This window comes from Diuraphis noxia, unplaced genomic scaffold, assembly GCF_037042655.1.
Source record: "Diuraphis noxia isolate RWA-SAM2 unplaced genomic scaffold, SU_Dnox_SAM2 contig0001, whole genome shotgun sequence".
Taxonomy (NCBI): domain Eukaryota; kingdom Metazoa; phylum Arthropoda; class Insecta; order Hemiptera; family Aphididae; genus Diuraphis; species Diuraphis noxia.
Window position 1 is genome coordinate 65,003,190 of NW_028301711.1, and position 22,588 is coordinate 65,025,777.

Sequence of the window (22,588 nt, forward strand, 5' to 3'; positions counted from 1 at the left end):
CAATCATAATTATATATAAGAGTCATCTAGGTAGTCTACCTGAATGAAGAAATCAATAATTTACCGATAGAGTACTGATAGATGACTTACATAAACGGATAGTATATCAAATAACAATTAGTAGTGTTTAAACTTTTGAAAAGTAAGTAGATTATTTAGAACCGTGTGCGAGTTATGATGCGTATTTCTATAATTTCAGCATATACACTACGATAACGTTTGTACAGCTTTTCCTTGGTTTTTGATATTGTGAAAATGACATGTCATTTGTAATGCTTACAATCGTGGACGATATTATGAATATTAAATACATTAAAAATAAATTCATGTACATCGATCGTCAATATGCGGGCAGTGGGTACACGCATATGAGAATGAGATTTAATAATTTAATTATAATTTATAAGGTAATACCGGCACAGTCGATGAAAATGTGGTACTTCATACCTGGAATTATTATAGATCCAATCAGTTTCTATTCAGTTTTTGATGAAGTTAAAAAGATTTTGTAGGAGGCCGAGCCGGAACATCCTGAAAATATTAGTCTTAACCAAAAATATAACATTTTGAAAGTTTAAACTTTATAAACTATAATTTTAAGCTATATAATATGTTTATATGTCCGAGCCCTTATTATATTATTATAAGGCTAAAAGCTTACACATTGTAACTACAGGTGTATTCGAATTAAGTACGATAATTCGAAATAATGCTGGGTGCGAAAATTTAAGTTACCTATGTAGGACATTAGGACATTTTTACCTAGTTTAAATCTTAAATCGACACAATTAATAATTTACCACAATATCCTTAAAATCAACAACGTATTAGGATATTAAAATATTAAGAATACTAATAGGTGGGTGTATATCAATTCTGCCGAAATTACCTAGCTACCTTTTTATCTGTAAGAAACTTATCAATTGTGCTGGGTTTAGACATTCTACCAGTTCAAATATTATTTTACTGCACTTTTATTAAAAATTGATGATGATGAGTGTGTATTTGTTTATGATGAAATTTGTGTATTAATTAAATTGATTATAAACAATATCTAAATTTAATGCAAAATATGGACTAAATCATTTTCTATATCATCGGAACAAACAATTGACTATTATCTTGAAAACTTGACTCACAAATCACAAATCCCGAAAATAGGTACATATATACTAGTGAAAATATTAATAATAAAGATGCAGTCGTACAAGTAATCAATTTAAGTATAGGCCAGGACGTAAGTGCTTAAATATAGCTAAAAAATAGGTAAAGTAAATTAATAATACTATTATATGTGTACCTGTGAAACATGCAAATACTACCTTAATAGTTTAAAATCAAAAATATTTTTACTTGGCATAAAAGGTAATGACATACATTGCACCCTAACATTAAATATGCGTCATTGTAAAATCACATTTATATATTATGTATAATATTGAATATATACCAAGTTCTAACAAAAAAATGTATTTAGATACATATATAATTTAAATGAATATATTAAATTGTTTTGACAGTTTTGAGACAATATTTAAACAAATCGATGTACTAATATAAGTAATCTCAAAAATAATTTTTCTATAATATTGAGATTTAGTTATTTTACTATAGATTACTCAAAAACGTATAAAAATAATTAAGACAAATAAATTGTAATAAAATGGAAGACAATAAGAAAATCCACAATTTTGACTGATTTACATAAAATGTTTGTCGATAGGCTCAACAAGATCCGCTCAGTGCCATAACCCATATTATTTGGCTACTTTTTATTACTTATTTTTTACTTTTAAATACACATAAAAATATTTGTTACAGAAAGTAAAATAGTTACTCAGATTAGATACTGTTTTAAATCTGTATTTCATATTCGGTCAAAATTACTAAATAATTGTGATAACAATATGAAGTTGCTAAGTGGCTTACATCATATTACATTTAACGGAGGTGTATAAGTCTACACGGGTATTTTTTATCATGACTCACGATAAACGTCATGTGGAATCAACTAGTAGGTGCCTAATTTCCTATATTAAAATATAATTTTAATTTTAAATTATTGTGGTGACATTGTATGATGGTAGTGGGAGACCGCACTTACAGGACACCGCTTATTATTTGTCAATTTAAATAAATCGTGATACGGGCATAATAAATAACAATATACATATAAGATATTATTTATTATTACTTATAAATAATAAATATATTTATATTATTGTTGCTGCATGTCGTTGTTACTAGATCATATATAATATATATATAATTAAATATAGGGGAGTCGGGGAGGTGTGGTTCTTATAATATATTTATATAAATAAATTATAATTATAAATAAGAAAGTGATGGTACCTACTACGACTACCTACCTTTTTTAGGGAGATGGTAAACTGCGGCAAAATTTACCTTTTTCTAAAAGTCGATATGTAAGCTGCGGCAAAAAAAAAATTAAGATTATACAATCTGCGACAAAACCGATAAGATACATCATACAAACTGCGGCAATTTATTTTATATACTTTCTATATATATACTATATATAGTGCATACCTATGTACGTATATCGTTAAATTAATTATGTGATGTTTCGTCTTGAGTACAAATTGGTAAGGTAAATCCAAATGTATTTTTAAACTCTAATAAGAGATACCAATAGCTGCCACAACACGTAATACGTATTATATTATATTATTATTATTTTTTTTTTTGATTATACGAATATTAATATATTATACGATTTTTTAAAATAATTTTTAATAATAATATTTTTTTAATTTTAAAATTGATTTTTGATTATACGATTTTTAAAAATGTTTTTTAACAATAACATACTTTTCAATATTTAAAAATTGGTTTTTCTTTATATTTAAGCTTTATACTCTAATAGATACTTATAGCTGTCATAACACGTAATAGGTATTATACCTAATTAAACGATAAATGTGTATATAGATTATCGTAACGATATGTATACGTAGTTACTACGTCGTAGTATATATAGAAATTATATAAAATACATTGCCGCAGTTTGTATGATGTATCTTATCGGTTTTGTCGCAGATTGTATAATCTTAATTTTTTTTTGCCGCAGCTTACATATCGACTTTTAGAAAAAGGTAAATTTTGCCGCAGTTTACATACAGCCCTTTTTTATTGAACCGACTGCGCCGCGGAAACTGTGTTAGCATTACTTCCGCGACGCCGCACCTATACCTATAATGATATATATATAATCGAGGAAGATTAATTTATCAAGGAATAGGTACTCACTATTTCAAAAACGACAAAAACTATGTATATAAAAATGTACAAAATCATTATTTTTTTCATAATACGTTTGAAAAAAAATTATATTTTTTATAATTTTTTTTTTCGATGTCATTTTTAGGTAAATTTTTTATTTTTATTTCAGCGTAATAAGTACAACCTACTCCAATATATAAAAACTGAATGTTCGAAGAGTTAGTTATATGATAGAAGTTTAGAATTATAGGCCTAAAAACTAATGGGCAGGGGTTAGAGAGATATTAGAGATACCTGCAGTGGACGAGGTAGTCGGAGAAAAAACTAAACGGCGGTTGTAACGTTACGACGTTTTACGTTTTATGAATCTCAAATGTTTTATAATATACTATTATTATATTGGTATATTATAAGTAAGAAGACAGGTGAACCGTGCCTATAAAATTGTGTATAGTGCATTAGTGCTCCCCCCCTTCTACTTGCACACAGATGGGATCGTCCCGGCAGCAACATCTCCGACGAAAGAAAACACGTTTCAAACACAAAGACGTATAAAATATTTGACAGACCGGCCGTCGTACAGGCACAACCGGTGGTTTTGGCGTCTATTGATTATGGAAGTATGGTCGGGTGATGAGGTAGTTGGAAGGAGTCGCCCCTAACACCAACGGGAAACATCATCGCCAGCGGCAAATATTTTCGTCTCGGCAATGTCGGTGCACGGATGGGTGGCGGACGGCGGTGAAGTCCCCAACGAGCCGTTACGGCGTTACCATTGCTCGACATCTCGTGCGTCACGCATGCGCCCGAGGCTCTTCGCACGTTCAAGGCAGATTTAGTGGTGTAGTGGTTAGTGGCCCTACCGTCAGAGAGCGGCGTGCGGGGCACCGCGTTATTGTTACCAAGCGGCAAGCGCTGTACGACGACGTTTCTTTCCAGTAAACAGTAAACAGTCGTTGCCGGCATTTTTGTTGTTGCAGTTCTCTTTTGTTGTTGCAGTCTGTCTGTGTTTACTACTCTTAGCTGCTCGTCGGCTGTCGTCCAATTTGTCAACAGCGCCTGTGCCCTGTGTTTCGAAACGCGTTTATCGGATCATCGATCCATCATCACTGATACTTAGTATGTATAAATTGTTTGTAATAAATTGGATGCTTTGTAACCGGGTGGGTAACACTCTATAAATGTCATGCCTCCATAAGCGTGCGCACGGGGGAGGCAGGGGAGGCGGCTGCCTCCCCTGCGAGATTTTCCTCTACACCAAAATATAATATTATACCTACCAATTGGGGAAAATCGGGTGGGGGGATTGGAGTCTGGACCTCTTTAGCTAAGGTATTGCCTCCCCTGCCAAGAATACCTACGCACGCTTATGCATGCCTCATCTGTGTTTCGGGGAACCGACAATACAATATTTTTTGATTGGAAAGCTAGAGTAGTCGACTTGCTGATGGCATATTTATTACCGTGTTGTTTATAAAATATTAATATATTCATCATTGCGCTAAAGTACACTGCATAATTTAAATTATAATTTTTCTTTCAATTTCGAATGTGATGCAGTCCCTCGAGCCCCTCTAACTTAGTTACGTTGTTGGTGAGAAGCGAAAAGAGGTTATGATTTATAGTTTGATGGGCGGGTGGCAGTTTCTTCCACATTTTTATTTTTTGTTTGACTAATAAGTAATTACTAACAACTTATGTATCAAAAATAATAGCAAACATTAAATACATTTTTTCTAAAACTGATAGCTTATAACTGAATAGTGTCCTTTTCGTTTAATATAACATTTTGGAATACAACAGTTTTCGATTAAACCGGTTATAGTTAATAATTATAAACTAAGGTACCACTTTTAATAATTATTTTTAACGTTAATCATACACTCGTAGAGAGGTAGCTGCATAAAATGGTGTTTCATATGAAAATTCACTGTTAAATTATGATTCAATGAGTCGTAAATTCTCTAATATTTAGGAGAAAGGTGTCCAAAGTGGCCACCCTAAGGTTTAAAATAGTGTCACACACTAGGGTTTTATTATTTTTATCATGAAAACTTCAAGGTTGTGTACAAGAATATATTAGGAATCATAATATGTAATCAGAAAAAACTTTAGGCAAATAGATAAAAAGTATTTAAAATTTTTTTTAAATTTTGAAAGGTGGGCAAAGTGGTTAGTCAACGTCCACTTTGACCGCCAGCTTAAAATGTCTATTATTATTATTTATTATTTAATAATATGATCATTATATAACTTATATACCTATTCTTATACATTTTTTTCTTTAGATAAATAATTAATTTAATTCCAATCTTTGAGTTTCTTATTAATATTTCTAAAATTGATCAGACTTTGTACTTTCATAGGAACAAGAACAATTTTATAAAATATACATAACTTAATAAGATTTTAATAATACATTAACAAATCATATTAAATATCTTCTTTCATAGGAACAAGAACAATTTTATAAAACATACAAATACTAATAAGCTTTTTACAATGTTTGACAAAAATCACAGATGAAAATGGCATCTTCACATCCAGCACAACCGTCATGACACCATTTCATGCATTTTATATATTTTACCCAGCCTTCATTCGATTTTGATTGAGAAAATGATCCTCCACAATATGGACATTTAGCATCACTATCTTTGTCATTAGTAGTTAGAGTGTGTATAGAAATTTCTTTTTTTTTGCGTTTGCGTGTTGAATTTTTTTTTATTGAATAAACGTTTTTTAAGTGTTATGCTTTTTGAAGCCTCTAGTTCTACCTTATATAGACTAGATGTTAAAATAGCATCCGTTCCTTTTTTTCTGTTGACCATGACTTAACATTTGTTTTAGGTATAGGAATAGCATGCATTGGACTTACAGTGAATGATGAGTTTAGATTGGTTATTTTCTAGTTTGTCAATTGTTTTATACTCATCTATTGAAATTTCAGCTATTGGTAGATCTATTAGAGCAATATCTGTAGTTTAAGCAGCAATACAATTTGTATCTTCAAATATATTTAGATCTAATGGCACAATTCCACATTTTTTGAAACCGTTTATTGCAGTTGTAGGAGTCGCAGCTTTAATGTAGGCTTCACCAAAAAGTTAACTCACTTGAAATTGTAACACAACTCTTCCTGGGTTATTTCGTAGAAATTTCTCAATTGCCAGAACATAATAAGTATTAAGAGGTACCACAAAAAAGACATCCAATGGCTGCAATTAATGACTGTAATGTGGTGGTAAGGCCACAACACTGGAATAATTGTTTCTTGTCAAATCAATAAAGTTTACATTCCTTGTGTGAGTCAAATGTCCATCTAATATAAGAAGAGCAGGATCTTCTGTAGTTAGTTTAGCATGATTTAAAAAATGTTGGAACCATTCTGTAAAAATATCTAATTTCATCCATCCAGATGGTTGGCAATGAAAAATAGTTCCTGGAGAAGCGTCATGCTGTAGATGGTATAAAATTTCCACCAGCTGGCATACAGACTACAACTGTCAACAATACTCCCCTCTCAGCTTAAGTTAATGAACTAACTTGTCTTCTGCCTTTTAAGAGGACGCCACTCCCGCATGTGTTGTCTCCGTCTTACAAACGAATAACATAGCAAGATCTGTTTAGCGTGGGACAACTTTACTCCCTTTGTATTTATAGTAGAATTACCAATATTCCACAACGTATAGGGTAGAATATTATCTGTGCACCTGCGTCGTTATTTTTTTGATAGCATTAACCAGTAATTTTTAATAATTAAATGAAAAAACTTATGTTCTCAAACTGATAACTTAAAGTGTACTTACGTTATCAAAAAAATAATGACGCTATTGCACAGATAATATTCTCCCCTATACGTTATGGAATTTTGGTAATTCTACTATAAATACAAAGGGAGTAAAGTTGTCCCGCGCTAAACAGATTTTGCTATGTTGTTTGTTTGTAAGACGGAGACAACACATGCGGGTGTGGCGTCCTCTTAATGTAAAATTGTTTGAACATTTTGATTGTACAGTGGTTAATTTTGTCTCATCAACATTAAAAATTTAGTGTGGTAAGAAGTTTTTTATTTGTTGAACATTTTGTAATATATTAAAAAATTTCATAACATTTGGGAGGTTAAATGCCTGAGCTCTAGCAGAGGATGTAGCTTCTGGAGATCTAAGTGTTATCTCTTGGTAGCGCTTTCAAAATCCTTTTACCCAGTCTTTACCAGCAATTTTTATTGTAATATTGAAGTTGTGTGAAATATTATTTTTTCTGCTAGTTCAAAAGCCAATGTTTGGATATTGGTTATTGTTAGTCCATAAAATCTTTTTTCCATATCAATTAAATAATTTAAAATTTCTTGTTCATTAGTGAACACTGTTCGAAATTTGCCAAGAATTTTTTTATCACCTGAATAAAAAATACAATTATATACCTCTATTAGATTGTATATAAAGTATAATATTCTACATATTTTAATATAATTATAAATATACCTGTCGCATCAATATCAATATTGTTAGCTCTTCTTTTTAATGGAGTTCTTGGGACGTTGAAAACTTTGGGAGCTTTATTGTAGCTAACATTTTTATTTTGAACAGCTTGAATTGCTTTTTTTATACTAACTGCATTCCAGCTTTGTTGCATTGATGTTCATTTATAGATTTTAGGCATCTTAACATTTCTATAATTTAACACATAAAATAATTACATACTGATTGTACTTAAGAATTATTTGTTTGAGTATTTTTTTATTGTTAATTTTATAGTTTTTAATCATATTAATAGTACTGATTCTATTATGATATTTATTTGGCCCGTCCCCCCCCCCCTACCCACATGGTTAAGCAATTATTACGTCTATAGAAGCCTTCATATGACATTATCACTATACCATAATTAATTATTCACATGCATAACTAAAAACAATAATTATTAAGTAGACATGATAAAAGTGAAAAATATTTGACATGTGGGTAAACAGGTCACCATAGTGACCACTTTGCCCTTTACATAATGTTAAATAATTTAATTTAAATCAATTCTATAATAAATAAAAACTTATGTAGATTTCGGAAAAAAATAATTTTGGTGTATTTATTAATATGTTTATAAATATAATTATTTATTTGGAACACTGACCTTACATCATCAGCATCAAAAAATGAAATTTTTGTTTTAAACGAAAACAGCAAATGTTACTATCATTATTAGTTTATTAGTTTATAAAATATGTGATAACAATGAATCAATCCACATGCTAAATCAGCTGTTTAGTTTATTTATTAACGACAGAATAATAAGACATGACAACTTTGTACACCTTTCCCCTATATTTGTGTTGTACATTAATAAATTATGAACATTTTACTTTTATTTATTTTTATAACTGTGCTGCAATGAGTACCACCCTCCACTCTACAGTTTTTTTAGGAATCAATTTTCATTGATTTAATCCAATTTAAAATTCCTTTTTATCTCCACTAATTGATGAGATCAAAAATATTGATCTGACCCATCCCCTAATTTTTATTATATATAATATGTAGTAAACTTATAGGTCCTATACATTGTTTAATTTTCTATTTTAAACACTAAATTTATTAAATTTACCTAAAATAAACAATATAAACTCGCTACGCTCTACCGCAAAATAAGGTGATTAACCATAAGTAAATGATAAATGATTCAAAATGTTCATAATAAAAAAAAAACATTATAGTCTATCTACCAGCTACCCAGTTGTATTGTTGTATTATTTTATTTAAAAATGCTAGATGTATCAACGACATACATTTCTTAATCAATTAATAAACCTACACATAAATGACAATATTATGTATTTTATGATAAATATTTAAATTTATAATTTCAGATTTGTTAAGTGTCAAATTATTATTAAATGAAGATTCCATCCAATAAAATAAGAACGTGAACGAGATAAAAAACGTGAATTTCGGTAAGGAATTTACCTTTATAAATTAATAATTATATAGAAATAAAGTTTAATATTGAAATTATAATAGCTAGGTATTACAAAATATTATCTATAACAATGTTATTGCTGTTTGCTAATTTATCATAGATATTAATGATTTTTTTATAATTATATTAATATTTTATGTTAGATAACTACTAATGATACTACATCTGATTCATCCATAATTTGTTGTCAATACATTAAACTGCATATATGAAGAAGATCATACTGAAGTAATATTATTCAACAATTTTTCAAAGTACGGTATACGTGCCTTCAAACATATGGTTGACATTTTTGCTCCATCAATACTCAACAGTATCAACTCATTCAATTTAAATCCTACTCTATAAATTCAGGTAATTTAAATAATCAATTCATAATTTTTTCCATCAAAAAAATAAAATAAGGTTATCTACAAAACATAAGGCGAATATAGGTTTTTAAAATTAAAAACTATGTTTAACTTCAGCTTTTATACACAAATACACCTATATTTATAGCCATCAGTTTTCCTCATATAAAATAATGTCATTATTTATTGACTTATTGTTATAAAACAGTATATAAGATACTATACATTTAACACAAGTGAGTGAGTTGTTGTTTTAAGACTAAACTGAAAAAAAACATTGTTGTAAAACCAATACATTCCTCATTTCACACAAAATCTAAAAGCTTGTATTTAATTAAGTATAATAGTTTTCAAGCCATTGGTATTGCCAATATTATTTAATTGTTAAGGCTATTGGGTACTGACTAATTTTTCCATCAATCACTATACATTTAACCTCAATCAGTCCAATCATTGCGATAAGACTTCTGTAAATATATATGAATTCGGTATGAAGTATACTTGAGAAAGGTCGAATAAAATTTTTTTTTAAATTTTTGTCTCAACATTTTTTTGAAAAATATTAAATCTCTATAAAAAATAACTTGGCCGATTTCAAGTAGACTTCATGCTGAACTCAAATTATTTTCCCGAAATGTTTTAACTGACTATTGAGCGTGCTTACAAAAGTCACCCATAATTATGAATTGTATGAGTGAGATGACGGGAGGGTGTAAAATTATGAGAGGCTGCTCTTGTATGCGGACTACAAACACATGTGGTCTACAATCATATACGTAGACCGCATACTAGAGCAGAAAAAAAATTTAATATACCTATACAATATACTATTTAGCATATTTAAGTAAGATTGCTAATTGTATACAGTATTTTCTCTCTATGAAGTTGCTTAATGTTGGTATAGATTTATATATAGTAAAAAAAGTGTAATATGAAATTAAAATCGTTATTTCAAAACAAATACATAAATGTTTAGTAACTTTGTTATTTACCAATCGGTAGTCGTTGGTCATGTGTTCAATTTAATAAATATAAGTTAATTATAGTTTGTAATTATGTATTATATTGTTATATTTATCATGAAATTAAAAGATTTTTATTTGACTGTCTGCTAAAGTGAAAAAAGTATCACTGCTTTTTTAAGGAGACTCGGCTTATTAAGCACATTATAGTCATTATACTGTAGACCGCATACTAGAACACAAACATGATGGTAGTCTGCTTACAAGTGCAGCTCTAATTACGACACTCGCACTAATGTTCATTTACTGTGCTCACTACAACAATGCGTAACATAGAAAAACCAGAAATTGCCTGCCTACAACTCCTTGATATACCATAAAATATTATTAGACATTTGTCTTTTATAAGTGGTATTTTGTTATTTAGTTTGAGCGCGATATTTCTCAATAAAAAAGCTTGCCAAAATAAGAAATGACACCTTATATTCTATTTTATATGTAACCATATTTTTATAAAGTTTTGACGGGGATCAAAGTATTTATTATGTGAATTGTAGTGGTTTGAGTTTTTAAACATATTTCCTTTATCATACCATGTTTATTTTTTTCCATCATTAATCCAAAATTAACTCTAATGATGTTAATGGATATTTAATATCATAAAAAGTACGAGGATGTGCAGACCCAAATACAATTGGGCATTAATTCCAAGGAACTGGATACAATATACTTTTGAACATGCTTCATGAACATAACATTTTAATGCTTTATTATATTTTTATGATTCCTTTAAGGCTTTTTAAGTCCTGTGTCTACAAAACTATATAAAAACGTGTGCCTGATAACTGGAAATACTGATCACATTGATTTAATCATGTCCTATTTTGTATGTTTACATAAATTATTGGTACATAATAATATTCGTTTTCTAATACATTTTTTTTAAAATTATGTTGATCTCACTTAATGTAATGTGTAAATAATTATTTTAAATTATAATCGCTCATTTTGACTAACCACTCTTTTTTCATGAATGCTATGTACCAATTAAAGTTCAAAATATGGTAGAATAATATTGAATATAATTTATGTAGATAACATATAAAGTTGATGAGTCTTAAACATCAGTTGATGAAAATGTACCAATCACTTAATTATTACTAATGTTATTTTTTAATTATCAGTACCTATTAACTTATTAAATTATAGTTAAAAAAAATTGTTACCATATATTCTTTAGAATTTCTATTTCACATTTTTTTTAACTTTGTGGTTATTAAAAAGAATCAGTCTAATGCGCATGTGCTAGGCTACCTAGTTTGAACATTTAACATGTGACTTATTTGATTTGTTGACAGAAATTATAGAAATGTATTATTCTTGGTTATGAGTATATCTAGTTTTTGTGATCATAAATGTACTCACATTTTTTTTAAATTTCAATTCTAAATCAGTGTTAGTAAAAACATTTTCATTTAAAAATCATAACAAAATCTTATTCTTTTAACTGTAAAACAATTATTTGTTTGTTATTTAGAAAATAACTTTACCAGCTGTACAGCACTATAGATTTTTACAACCTTGAAAAAATGTGTTTTAATATAATGAGTAAGTAATATATAATTATAGTATTTTTGTCAATTGCTTTAGGCTTTATATATTATGATATATTAACTGTATGATACATATTATATGGTAATAATGCATGTTTTATTAATTTAATGCTGGTAGTTTTATTATTATTATTTTAAACTATAATGATAATAATATTTTTTTATTACAGAAGAAATGTTCAATTCTAGTTTTTTTTCACATAATATGTATATAATATATTAAATATATACATTATCAGAAATTTAATATACAATTAATAATAATCATAAAATTGTTATAGGAAAACAAAGTTAATTAAAAACAAGATAACCATTATACTTTTATTAATATGTTATATTGTATTCTTAAGTTTATTCTTGAAATATCTGCTATAAAAATATTCAAAGATTTACTGAAAAAATCAATATTTTTGTGGAGTTATTTGTTCAGACATGAAAGTATTAAATGGAAAATTTTTCATATAATTTGTAGTTGAATGTTTGGTATAGAATACATTTAAAGTTTGGTATTATTGGATTTATTCTAAATTTCATATTTTACATTTATTCCAGACAATCAATCATATTATTTAATAATTTTTATATACATTTTAATTGCATAAACTGTTGTTCTAATGATTGTTTGTTAAAAAACTGATTGTAACATTGTAATCAGAATGGATTGCTCTATAAACAAAGTATTAATAACATAAAAATTTGATAAAGTTATTTTGTTTAAATCTTGGATTTATGTTACTTAATATGGATGTTAAATTAGGAAGGCATTATCAAAATGTGAATGGATTAATGACTAGCATAATATTTTTAAAGCAGATTCATTTCTAAAATCTTGATAGGCGTGTTTCAATAAGCCTAGCAATGTTGATGCTTTATTCTTAATAAAAAGTATAATTTAGCCCTTGATAGATAGTGTGTAGTCAAATTATACCCAATGATTATTGTTTACTGTAGAAACTTTTAATACATTTATATTATCCAAAGAATAATTCAATTGTATAGGTTGTTTTTAAAAGAAAAAGTAAAATAAAATTTTTTTTTTTTAAATTAAAGTGCCTGGCATTTTGCTGGCACACTTTTTATATATCTACCTATTTTATAAATATAACTAGTTTAACAGCATAATTTATGATCGTCCTCTTAATTATACAATATTAAAAAAGCATTTTCATAAGAACAAAATAAAAATTTGTTCTATAAGTTTATAACATTACATCACTCAGATTGCAGAGAAAAATGTTTTTAAACTGATATGACACAAAAATTAAAATATGTTGGTCCTAAATAGTCAACAAATAACTAACTAAAAAATGTACTAGAATATTTCACAGACCTGTTGTATACTTATTTTTCATTTAAACCCTTGAAAAATATATTATTATTACCCTTAGAAGACGTCTAAATGTAATCAAAATGTCAAATTCTGTAAAGGACATATTATATATCAAAATCCCCTTTAAATAATTTTTTCTGGACAATCCTCAAATAAACTTATATTATAACTTCATTGATTGTTTTTGATTTTAATACATTTGTATTTTAAAGCCATTTCAAGAAATATCTCAACTTTTAAGAAGATGCTACACAAATAATTGTTGTCTCTGTCTTACAAACGGACATGGCAAATTTTACGTTCACAATAATATGTTTTAATATGTAATTTCTAAAATTAGAGTGAATTTACCTCTTATAAAATTCAAAGGCGAGATAATTTTTAAGTCAAAATTGAAGGATTTTATTATTTTTAATTAAGTTATGACCATTTTTAAACTTTTGAACATTTTAAAACGATCATAACTTAAAAAAAATAATATCAATAAAATCATCTAAGATACCTTACATAGTATTTCTCTAAAATATTTGCAGTATGTTTTATGATATAATTGTGATTTAAGTAATCTATTTTATTATTATGTACTAATACAATAGGTTATATACATTTTTGTCAAAAAAATTGTATTTGAAAATGCCATTGTGTATATAAAATATAACAATATACCACTCTTTAAGTTTCAAGTACCCCATTTATTTTAAACTGCAACAAAATAATTAATATCATTATTCTTGGCTTTAATATTTAATTTTTACCAAATTTGAATTTAGAATAACTATAAAATGTATATTATAGTTTATGAATATTTCAGATTTTTGGTTAACTACTACTTATAAAACCCATTTTTTTTTTTTAATTTTCAATCCTTAACTACAAAAATTGAACATTTTATAAATTTTTCACTACAAAATAATTTGTAAATTTTAATTTGATCAAATTTGAACTTTAAATACTTATAAAAAATCTTGCTATGTATTTTCAATAATTTTAAACTGATATTGTAATAATATGTGAGGTGTCTTGTGTAAAATTTTTAACCAAATGAATACAATTTTATTGAAATTTGTAAAAAAAAACTTAATAAAATGGAAAATAATTAAATTCCGTGGTAGGAAATAAGTATCCAGTGTGTATCCTGACTGTAGAGGGGAAATAAATGGTCTGCTCCTGAGCTAATAGGTACTTAATATAAAGGACACACAGGAAACATATAGGAACATTTAAATGTGTAACACCCTATATAATATATGCATATGTAGTTCAAATTGTAATTGTTTTTAAATACAATGCTTACTTTTGATACCATACTAATATACTATATTAATTATACTTACGTCTCTCATATATGGCTGTGTAAATAAGAATCTACTGAAAGAAAGGCATTTCAAATTAAATTCTATGAACATTGATTTGTGTTTCTGATTTCATGTTATAAAACTATTATTGACTTGCATTTCAAGTATTTTTAAAACCACCTTCTAAGAAATAATTAACCACAACATATTTAATTGCACTTAAGAGGGCGTAACACTGCCATTTGTTGTTTCTGTCTACAAGTGTGTAGCATGGAAAATTTACGATCAAATTATCACATATAGCACATCATATGCGTGTAGCTTCGTTAGTGTACAAATTAAAATGAACCGACCTATTATAAAAGATAATAGTAAGAATATTACCTGTTTAGTTGTAATTGTACATATTTTTAGCAAGTTTTAAGTATATAAAATAGTATAAATTAAAAATGCTCATTACTCACTTAACAACTGAATTATTGTAAAAAAACCACATTCAAACACAGATAATATTCTTACCATCAAGTTTCACGAAAGGTTAGGTTAGGTTGATTTACTTTTATCTGATGAGTGTAAATATATGTTATGCACTTGTAAGATGAAGACAACAAATGCCAGTGTTACGTTCTCTTAATATTCAAGATTATTAATGCTTTAGGTAATATTATATCCTCTAAAATTAACTGATCCATTTGGATTTTTCATTGCTACAATCAACGAGTTTTGTCCACTAACGAAATAAGGCTGAATGTTTAAGAAAGTTAGAATAATCTAAGGTAAAGTGACTTAAATGGTCTACATCTCCACACACAATTACTGTAATATATTGGCACGTTGCTAAAAATAAATAATAAGTATACTATAAAAATGGCTTTAAATAATAGTTTTAAAATAAAAATACTTGACAGCCTAATTTAACAGTGAACCTAACAATTCAATACCTAAATAATTTTTGTTTACTCTACGTTTATGTGATAAGGTTACCTAGTCACTTAAACATCGAAAACATTCATAGTGATTTTTGCAATTTATTATCTACATCTTTGGTAATTCTCATTTTATATTATATGTATAATGTATTATCTAATCATTAATCATCACAACTCGTAAACATATTATTCTTTGTCCGTGATTACAACTATACAGACTTTATTTAGACTTTTAACAATTTTTAGTGTCATTATTGGTTTGATGGATAATTATTTTAACAAATAATTATAAATGCATAATATTTCAATTTTAAGAGCTATTGAAATTTCCTAGGAGCGAGGAGTAAGATCCTTCAAGTTCCTCCCTTGATGTCCATCTAAAATTTTTTCTAATTTTTATAAATCGCTGCTTGAACATTTTAAAGTTGGGGTTACTTATGGTTTGGTATCATGATATTTTTGTAATATAAATTATAATTTATAACATAAGTATTTATTAACATATTAATTCTTATAAGCAGGGCTAGGAACTTTATGTTCTAGAAAACTTTTAATACTGCACGCATTAATGCTTTGACAATTTATCATAATAATATGCAAAAATTCTTGAATATGCTCTAGAAATATTTGATTTTTTCTAATCCTTTTAATTTTTAAGGATTATCAATTTAGTTAATGGAGTACGGACTTAACTTGTATTTTAGTTTTTAAGGTTTTGCAAATTAGTAAAATGTTTTTCAATACTAACTTTAACTTCAAACATTTTACAAAATATTACTGATTGATCAATTAAATATAATAACACCAAACTTCTGAATTTTGAAGCATATGACTGTGAAAATACGACTATTCATATATATTTTTATTCATAAGTTATTTTCTAACAGAATTAAAATGATAAAAAATGCATTAGAGCACAAAACCTTCCACAACTAACCATATTTTACATAATTTATTTTGTTTGAAAGCTAATTTTATTTAAAAATATCAATCACTTAGTTTTTATTTTGTAAATTTAGAAAACATTGATATAGTACACATTTAAAATAAATAACAACAAAATATTACTATAAGTTAATAAACAACATAAAATAAATAAAATAAAATATATTAAAATAATCTAAGCAATAAGTTTCAAAAGTTTTAACTTCTATAGGATAAAATATTGGTACATTCTAATTTTTGAGCCATTCCATAATAATTATTGATTTTCAATAACAGCCCCTTTTTAAATAATTAAGCTTTTGTCGAGACTACCAAATTGTTGTCGTTTTCATAATTGTTAATATTAACTTTTGGATCAATTTAAATTTATGTAAGTTTTGTATTAATATTATGGTTTTTAAAAATCAAATATTTTTAAGCTTTTATTTGCTTAATTTAAATTTAAATTTAAATTTTTATAATCCATCGTTAATAATTTAAAACAAATATTTGTTTAATAAATATATTTATTTGCTTATATTTTTCAGCAAAAAACTCATAAGTGTTTAACAATAAACATTGATGATCCAATTAGTCCATTAAAAGATAGGAGTAAATAATAATGTTCAAAATGCGTAACAAGAGGAATCTCGAAAAAAAGAAGCAGTGGTCATGGGCCGAAAACACTCATCCTGATGACATCAACGATACTCATGTTAATAAAGCGTTTTTCTTGTCTCATCCCAAATGCAAACCTCTAGCTAACCATCACCATGGTTATAACAATCCATTTTGCCTATCTGGGCTAGGTGAACAACGCTGGCTTCAAAACAAAGTCATTCCAATTGAAGTCCCAGAACTGGAGCGTCGACAAACAAATGCTTTCTGTGGTCTGAAAAACTTAGGAGCAACATGTTATATTAATAGTCTCCTCCAATTATGGTTCCATAATTTAAATATTAGAAATGCAATTTTATATTGGGATCCCACGGAGGATGAAATTGAGAGGAATAATCATACTCTATATAATGAAAATGAATATGAGCCAGTGACCAGTGTTGGTCAATTACAATTAGTATTTGCGTTAATGCAATTCGGAAAAGAACAAACAGTAAATCCTGAAAGGTTTATTAAATCTTTAAAAATTGATACAAGTATTGAACAGGACGCAGAAGAATTCTCAAATTTGTTATTAACTACGCTAGAATGCAAATTTGAAAAACAAACAAATGCATTCGTCAAAAATATGGTGAAAAATAATTTTTCCGGTGAATATCGAAGTGTAATTACATGCTTGACGTGTAAATCCGTATCTGCAAGTTGTTCAACATTTAGGGATATTAGTTTAAACATTGAGGGCCAACAAACTTTAAATGGCAGTTTGGAAGATTATTTAAAAGAAGAAGTTCTTGATGGAGATGACCAATATTATTGCAGCCCTTGTAAAGGAAAACAAAATGCTGTGCGTCAAATGTGTTTGACTGCGTTACCTTCAGTGTTAAATTTTCAACTAATGCGTTTTGTATATGATAGACAATCGATGCAGAAGAAAAAACTAAGCACATTTATAAGATTCCCACAAACATTAGACATGAGGCAATATTTAAATTTACCCGATAAAGTCAATGTACCCTCGGGAGAAAATTATAAGTACAATTTATACGCAGTCCTCATACATAAAGGTTCCAGTGCTAATTGTGGTCACTATATTGCCCAGATCAAGGATAACACTACAAAACAATGGTACCAATTCAATGATGATAAAGTAGAAAAGCTCATTGTTAAAGGTTTAAATTTGTGTACGGCTGAGGATTCCAAAAAATTAAAATCAATTAAAAACATCAAAAATTGCAATGTTGAGTTTCAATCCAATGAAGCTTATACGTTAGTTTACATGAGAGAAACAGAACCTAAAAAACTAAATACCAATTTGACTATCTATAAGTTGTCGCCTAGATTGGTTCAATTAGTAAAGTTTCAAAACAAAAATTTTGAAAATAAAATATTGGATAGTAAGCAAGGTAAAGTATTTGTGGAACAAATGTTGCATTTAATCAATGAAATAAGAAAAAGTCAAATCAAAGAAAACGAAGCAGATATTATCTCGTTAGAGTGGTTAAAATATTGGTTAAAATTGAACCCAAATGAGACTGCTGATAAAATAAACAACAATCCAATATTATGTACACATAACTTACTGGATCCCGATAAGGTACATGAAACCAAATACATTGAATCAAACTTAGCAGATAAACTTTATGATATATATCAAGGTGGTCCAAGATTGAAGTTAATGTCATCATTATGTCAATTATGCGTTAGGAACAAATGTGCTCTAATGTATACAAAAACTTTATCTGCTAAACATTGTAAATCTATTACCGTTATTTTAAAAAATTGGTCACCTACTAATAATCCAGATAGTGAAAATGAAGAAACAAGTTACTGGATAGGCAATGAAACAATTAATACCTGGCAAACGAAATATTTTGAGTCATTTCAAACATTTCTCAAGAAAAGTGACATACTTCCTAATACAACATTGCCCATCGACTACAAAACGTTATCTGCAGTATGTGAGCCATCCAACATATCTGAAAAAATAAATGGCAGTGAAGATACAAAAAAAGAAAATGTTAATATGACCGATGACATAGAAAATATGACTAAACTTGATTATGACTTTTGTAAAGAGTGGGATGACGATTTGTTGCATAGTATAAGCCTCGAAAATATATATACAAATGATGGTTATGATTGTTTACAAATCATAAATAATACTGAACATGTGCCATGGGTATTTAACAGCGACATTATATGTACACATGGGAATATGACTATTGCAAAGACTACAAAGACATTGGTACCTGAAAAAGTGAAAGATATATTTCAAATTTACTTTCCAAAAGCATTGTTTTTTGTCAAACCAACCACTCCATGCCACATATGTAGGTGTATACAAGTTCGAGTTACGGTATGCAAGATAACACGTATAAGTCTAGCCAAGATAGAGGATTTATTATTAAATGAATTACTGTGGAATAAAAAAAGAAGTGTTTTTTCAAAAGAATGTTCTCCTTATGCATGTATTCCTATGGAATTTATGAAAGCTTTCCAAAAGTTTGTCGAGAATCCATTAGAGGAACCGATTCCCAAGTTGATCAGGAATGAAGTACTGCTTTGCCAAGATCACAAGAAACTGCTTTACCATCCAATGTCCAGTTTGAATCCTACCCATCACGATTATAATAAATTAGTGCTTGTATCAAAAACTGAATGGAAAAGGCTTTTAATATGCTGTATTGCTGATTTTGAAATATATGTACACTTTGATGATCAACAAAATTTTATTACATCAAAACCAGAAATATGTGAAATATGTCATCAAAAAAAACAGCAAGAAGATAATATGAATTATCTGAAGTATAATAACGCAGAAATATTCATTCAAATAGATGATACCGAAGATCAAAATTGGATATCTGGCAACTGTTCAAAAAAATTCAAACGAGATACTACTGTATCTGTAAATGGCACTAGTGGCTTGGATGCAGCCTCTACTTCATTTAACAACAACAATAATTGTTACGCAACTCAGCATGGAGCCAGAAGAAGTGAACGAAAGCAAATGCCAAAGGTTAAATCAGTAGTGATCTCTTCTGACAATACGTTGCTTCATTTAAAAGTAAAAATCATGGAGCTATTTCATATTAAGCCCAGCAATCAACATTTAAAAACTCCAGAGGGCGTTGAATTACTCAATAATGAAGCAACCATGGCAGACCTCAATATTTTTCCTGATTCGGTGATACTAGCCAGATTTGATGAAAACATCATAATACACAAGCAAGAAGTCAATACTGAAGAAGAGACTGGATTTAAAGGAACTGAGCTCATGAGTTGAAATTTCTGAATTAATTAAATGTCAGCCCGTTTTTCAAGATTAAAAATTGTGTATATAATTGTATTTAAAATGTTATTTATGTATTATTGTATTGTTTAACACACATTATCATTAATACATTAGTTTTATAAAAAGTGGTAATTTATATATATATATATATATTTTTATTTATTTATTAACAAAATGATTAAGATAATAATTGTTAATATTTACTATAATGCGCATTTATATTTGATAATTTAATAATTTACGGTATGTAATATTTTTTTTATCATCATTAAAACTATTTTTTAAATACAAAATGAATGTTTTTCTCCTGATTTTTTTTCAATTTTACATTCAATTTAGTATGAAGATATTTTTTTCAAAATTTAAAATTTCTTAAGTTTATTACGGTATATTTAGTTTAATTTTATATGTTGTTGGAAAAATATCTGATAAATTATAGTACATTGCTACTCTTATAAATACTTTTAAATAGTCCATTGACGACATTATATTCACCTATCATTTAATATAATTATTTATTAAATTAAAATTGAGTTTTGCAGGGAAATAAATGTATTTAAAGTTTAGAACTATGTCTCTTCATAGGGTTATAATAAGGAACAAATTTAAAAACTTCGTAATTTGATAGGTAGTTCACTTATTTTAAATATTTTATTGCAAACAATAGATACTTTTTAAAATAAATGTTCAAAAATAGAAATCAATATGTACTGCACATGACTAAGATTTATAGTTGAGTGTTTGCTCTGCTTTAATGCTTTAACATGATTTCCTTTTACATTGTTAAATAATAATATTAAACAAATTACTTGAGCTCAAAAAAATTACATGACAAATCATTATTTTAAATAAGTATTTTGTGCCTAACACTTTATTTCAGGAAAAAATATATTTAAATAGGTATATAAATTTTATAAAAACATTATTGCTTAGACAAAAACATTATTTATTTATTTTTCCTAATAAACTTTATTTCTTGTTAGATTCTTATTCTTATTAGATTCCAATAAATTATAATAGTACTTATTACTACGATTTTTACTTAGTTAAGAAATTATTTTAAACAATCACAATTAATTTGTATAATTATATTATTTATTTTTACTACTTATGTACCAAATACCTATAGCATTCCAATTTTAGTTTTAAAAGTATTCTTATATATTTTCTTTTTATATTGATATTTTTGGTAACTGATCATTTTGCAATTAAAATAATAAAATAAAATAAATTATAAAAATATGATAGTTTATGGGTACCTATATAAGGGCTTTTAAACACATTATTTTGTCAGTAGTAGTTGTAATTTACTTATGTTAATATTGAATAAATTTATAAGTACTCGTATTATTTGATCATGTGTAATGTGTATTCTATATTATCGAGATTTAAAATAACTCTGACTACTTTAAGAAAAGTAGAGTGTTATTCCAATTTATTATTAAAGAATTGAAATAATATACCTTCTGATTTTGACCAGAGTTACTCTTATGTACTGTCAATTTATAATATACTGAACAAATATATTGTTTGTTTTTTTGTCAGCGATGAATATATTGATTTTACAACAATGTGTATTTTTGTGTTATTTACCTACTTTTTTTGTGAGTGTGTACACAATAAGTAGTCAAAATAATGCTTCGATTTTCAGCTTTAGTATCAATTACGGTGGCAAAGTGAATTTAGTTGGTGCATTTTTAGGCAGTCAAAATTTAAACTAGTTTTTAAAAACACTTTTAAAAAAAAAAATTTCACTTAATGTTTATATTAGTATTTAGCATTTTCTATACACCGTAAAATTTTCAAAACATTTTTGACTCATGTTAAACTAATTATTGGTATTTTCAATTTTCATCAGTTTTGTTTTTTTTTTATTAATTTGAATTAAAAAATTCACTTGAAAATTCAATTGGGTTCCTCTCAGATTGTCTACCTTGATATAAAAAAGTTCTACCATAAAATTAAATCTAATTTTTATGAGAGTTTGAAGTTAAAATTTTTACAGTGTTGGATATTTAAATATCTATTTTTCATTGAACGATTTTCTTAT

The 22,588-nt window shown here is 27.3% G+C and overlaps 1 protein-coding gene across 1 annotated transcript; it reads left to right on the top strand.

Annotated features, from left to right (window-relative positions):
- The first annotated feature begins 4,017 nt into the window (after positions 1 to 4,017).
- LOC149061303 (ubiquitin carboxyl-terminal hydrolase 48-like) lies at positions 4,018 to 20,661 on the top strand. Its single transcript, XM_089217910.1, has 4 exons — positions 4,018 to 4,365; positions 9,113 to 9,196; positions 9,366 to 9,576; positions 17,174 to 20,661. Exon 4 carries the CDS (start codon positions 17,248 to 17,250, stop codon positions 20,527 to 20,529), a length of 3,282 nt encoding a protein of 1,093 aa, XP_089074036.1. The 5' UTR covers positions 4,018 to 4,365; positions 9,113 to 9,196; positions 9,366 to 9,576; positions 17,174 to 17,247; the 3' UTR covers positions 20,530 to 20,661.
- Positions 20,662 to 22,588: the final 1,927 nt, after the last annotated feature.

Excerpts from the sequence above, each read along its gene's own strand:
- LOC149061303 (XM_089217910.1), top strand. The coding sequence starts at position 17,248 with ATGTTCAAAATGCGTAACAAGAGGAATCTCGAAAAAAAGAAGCAGTGG.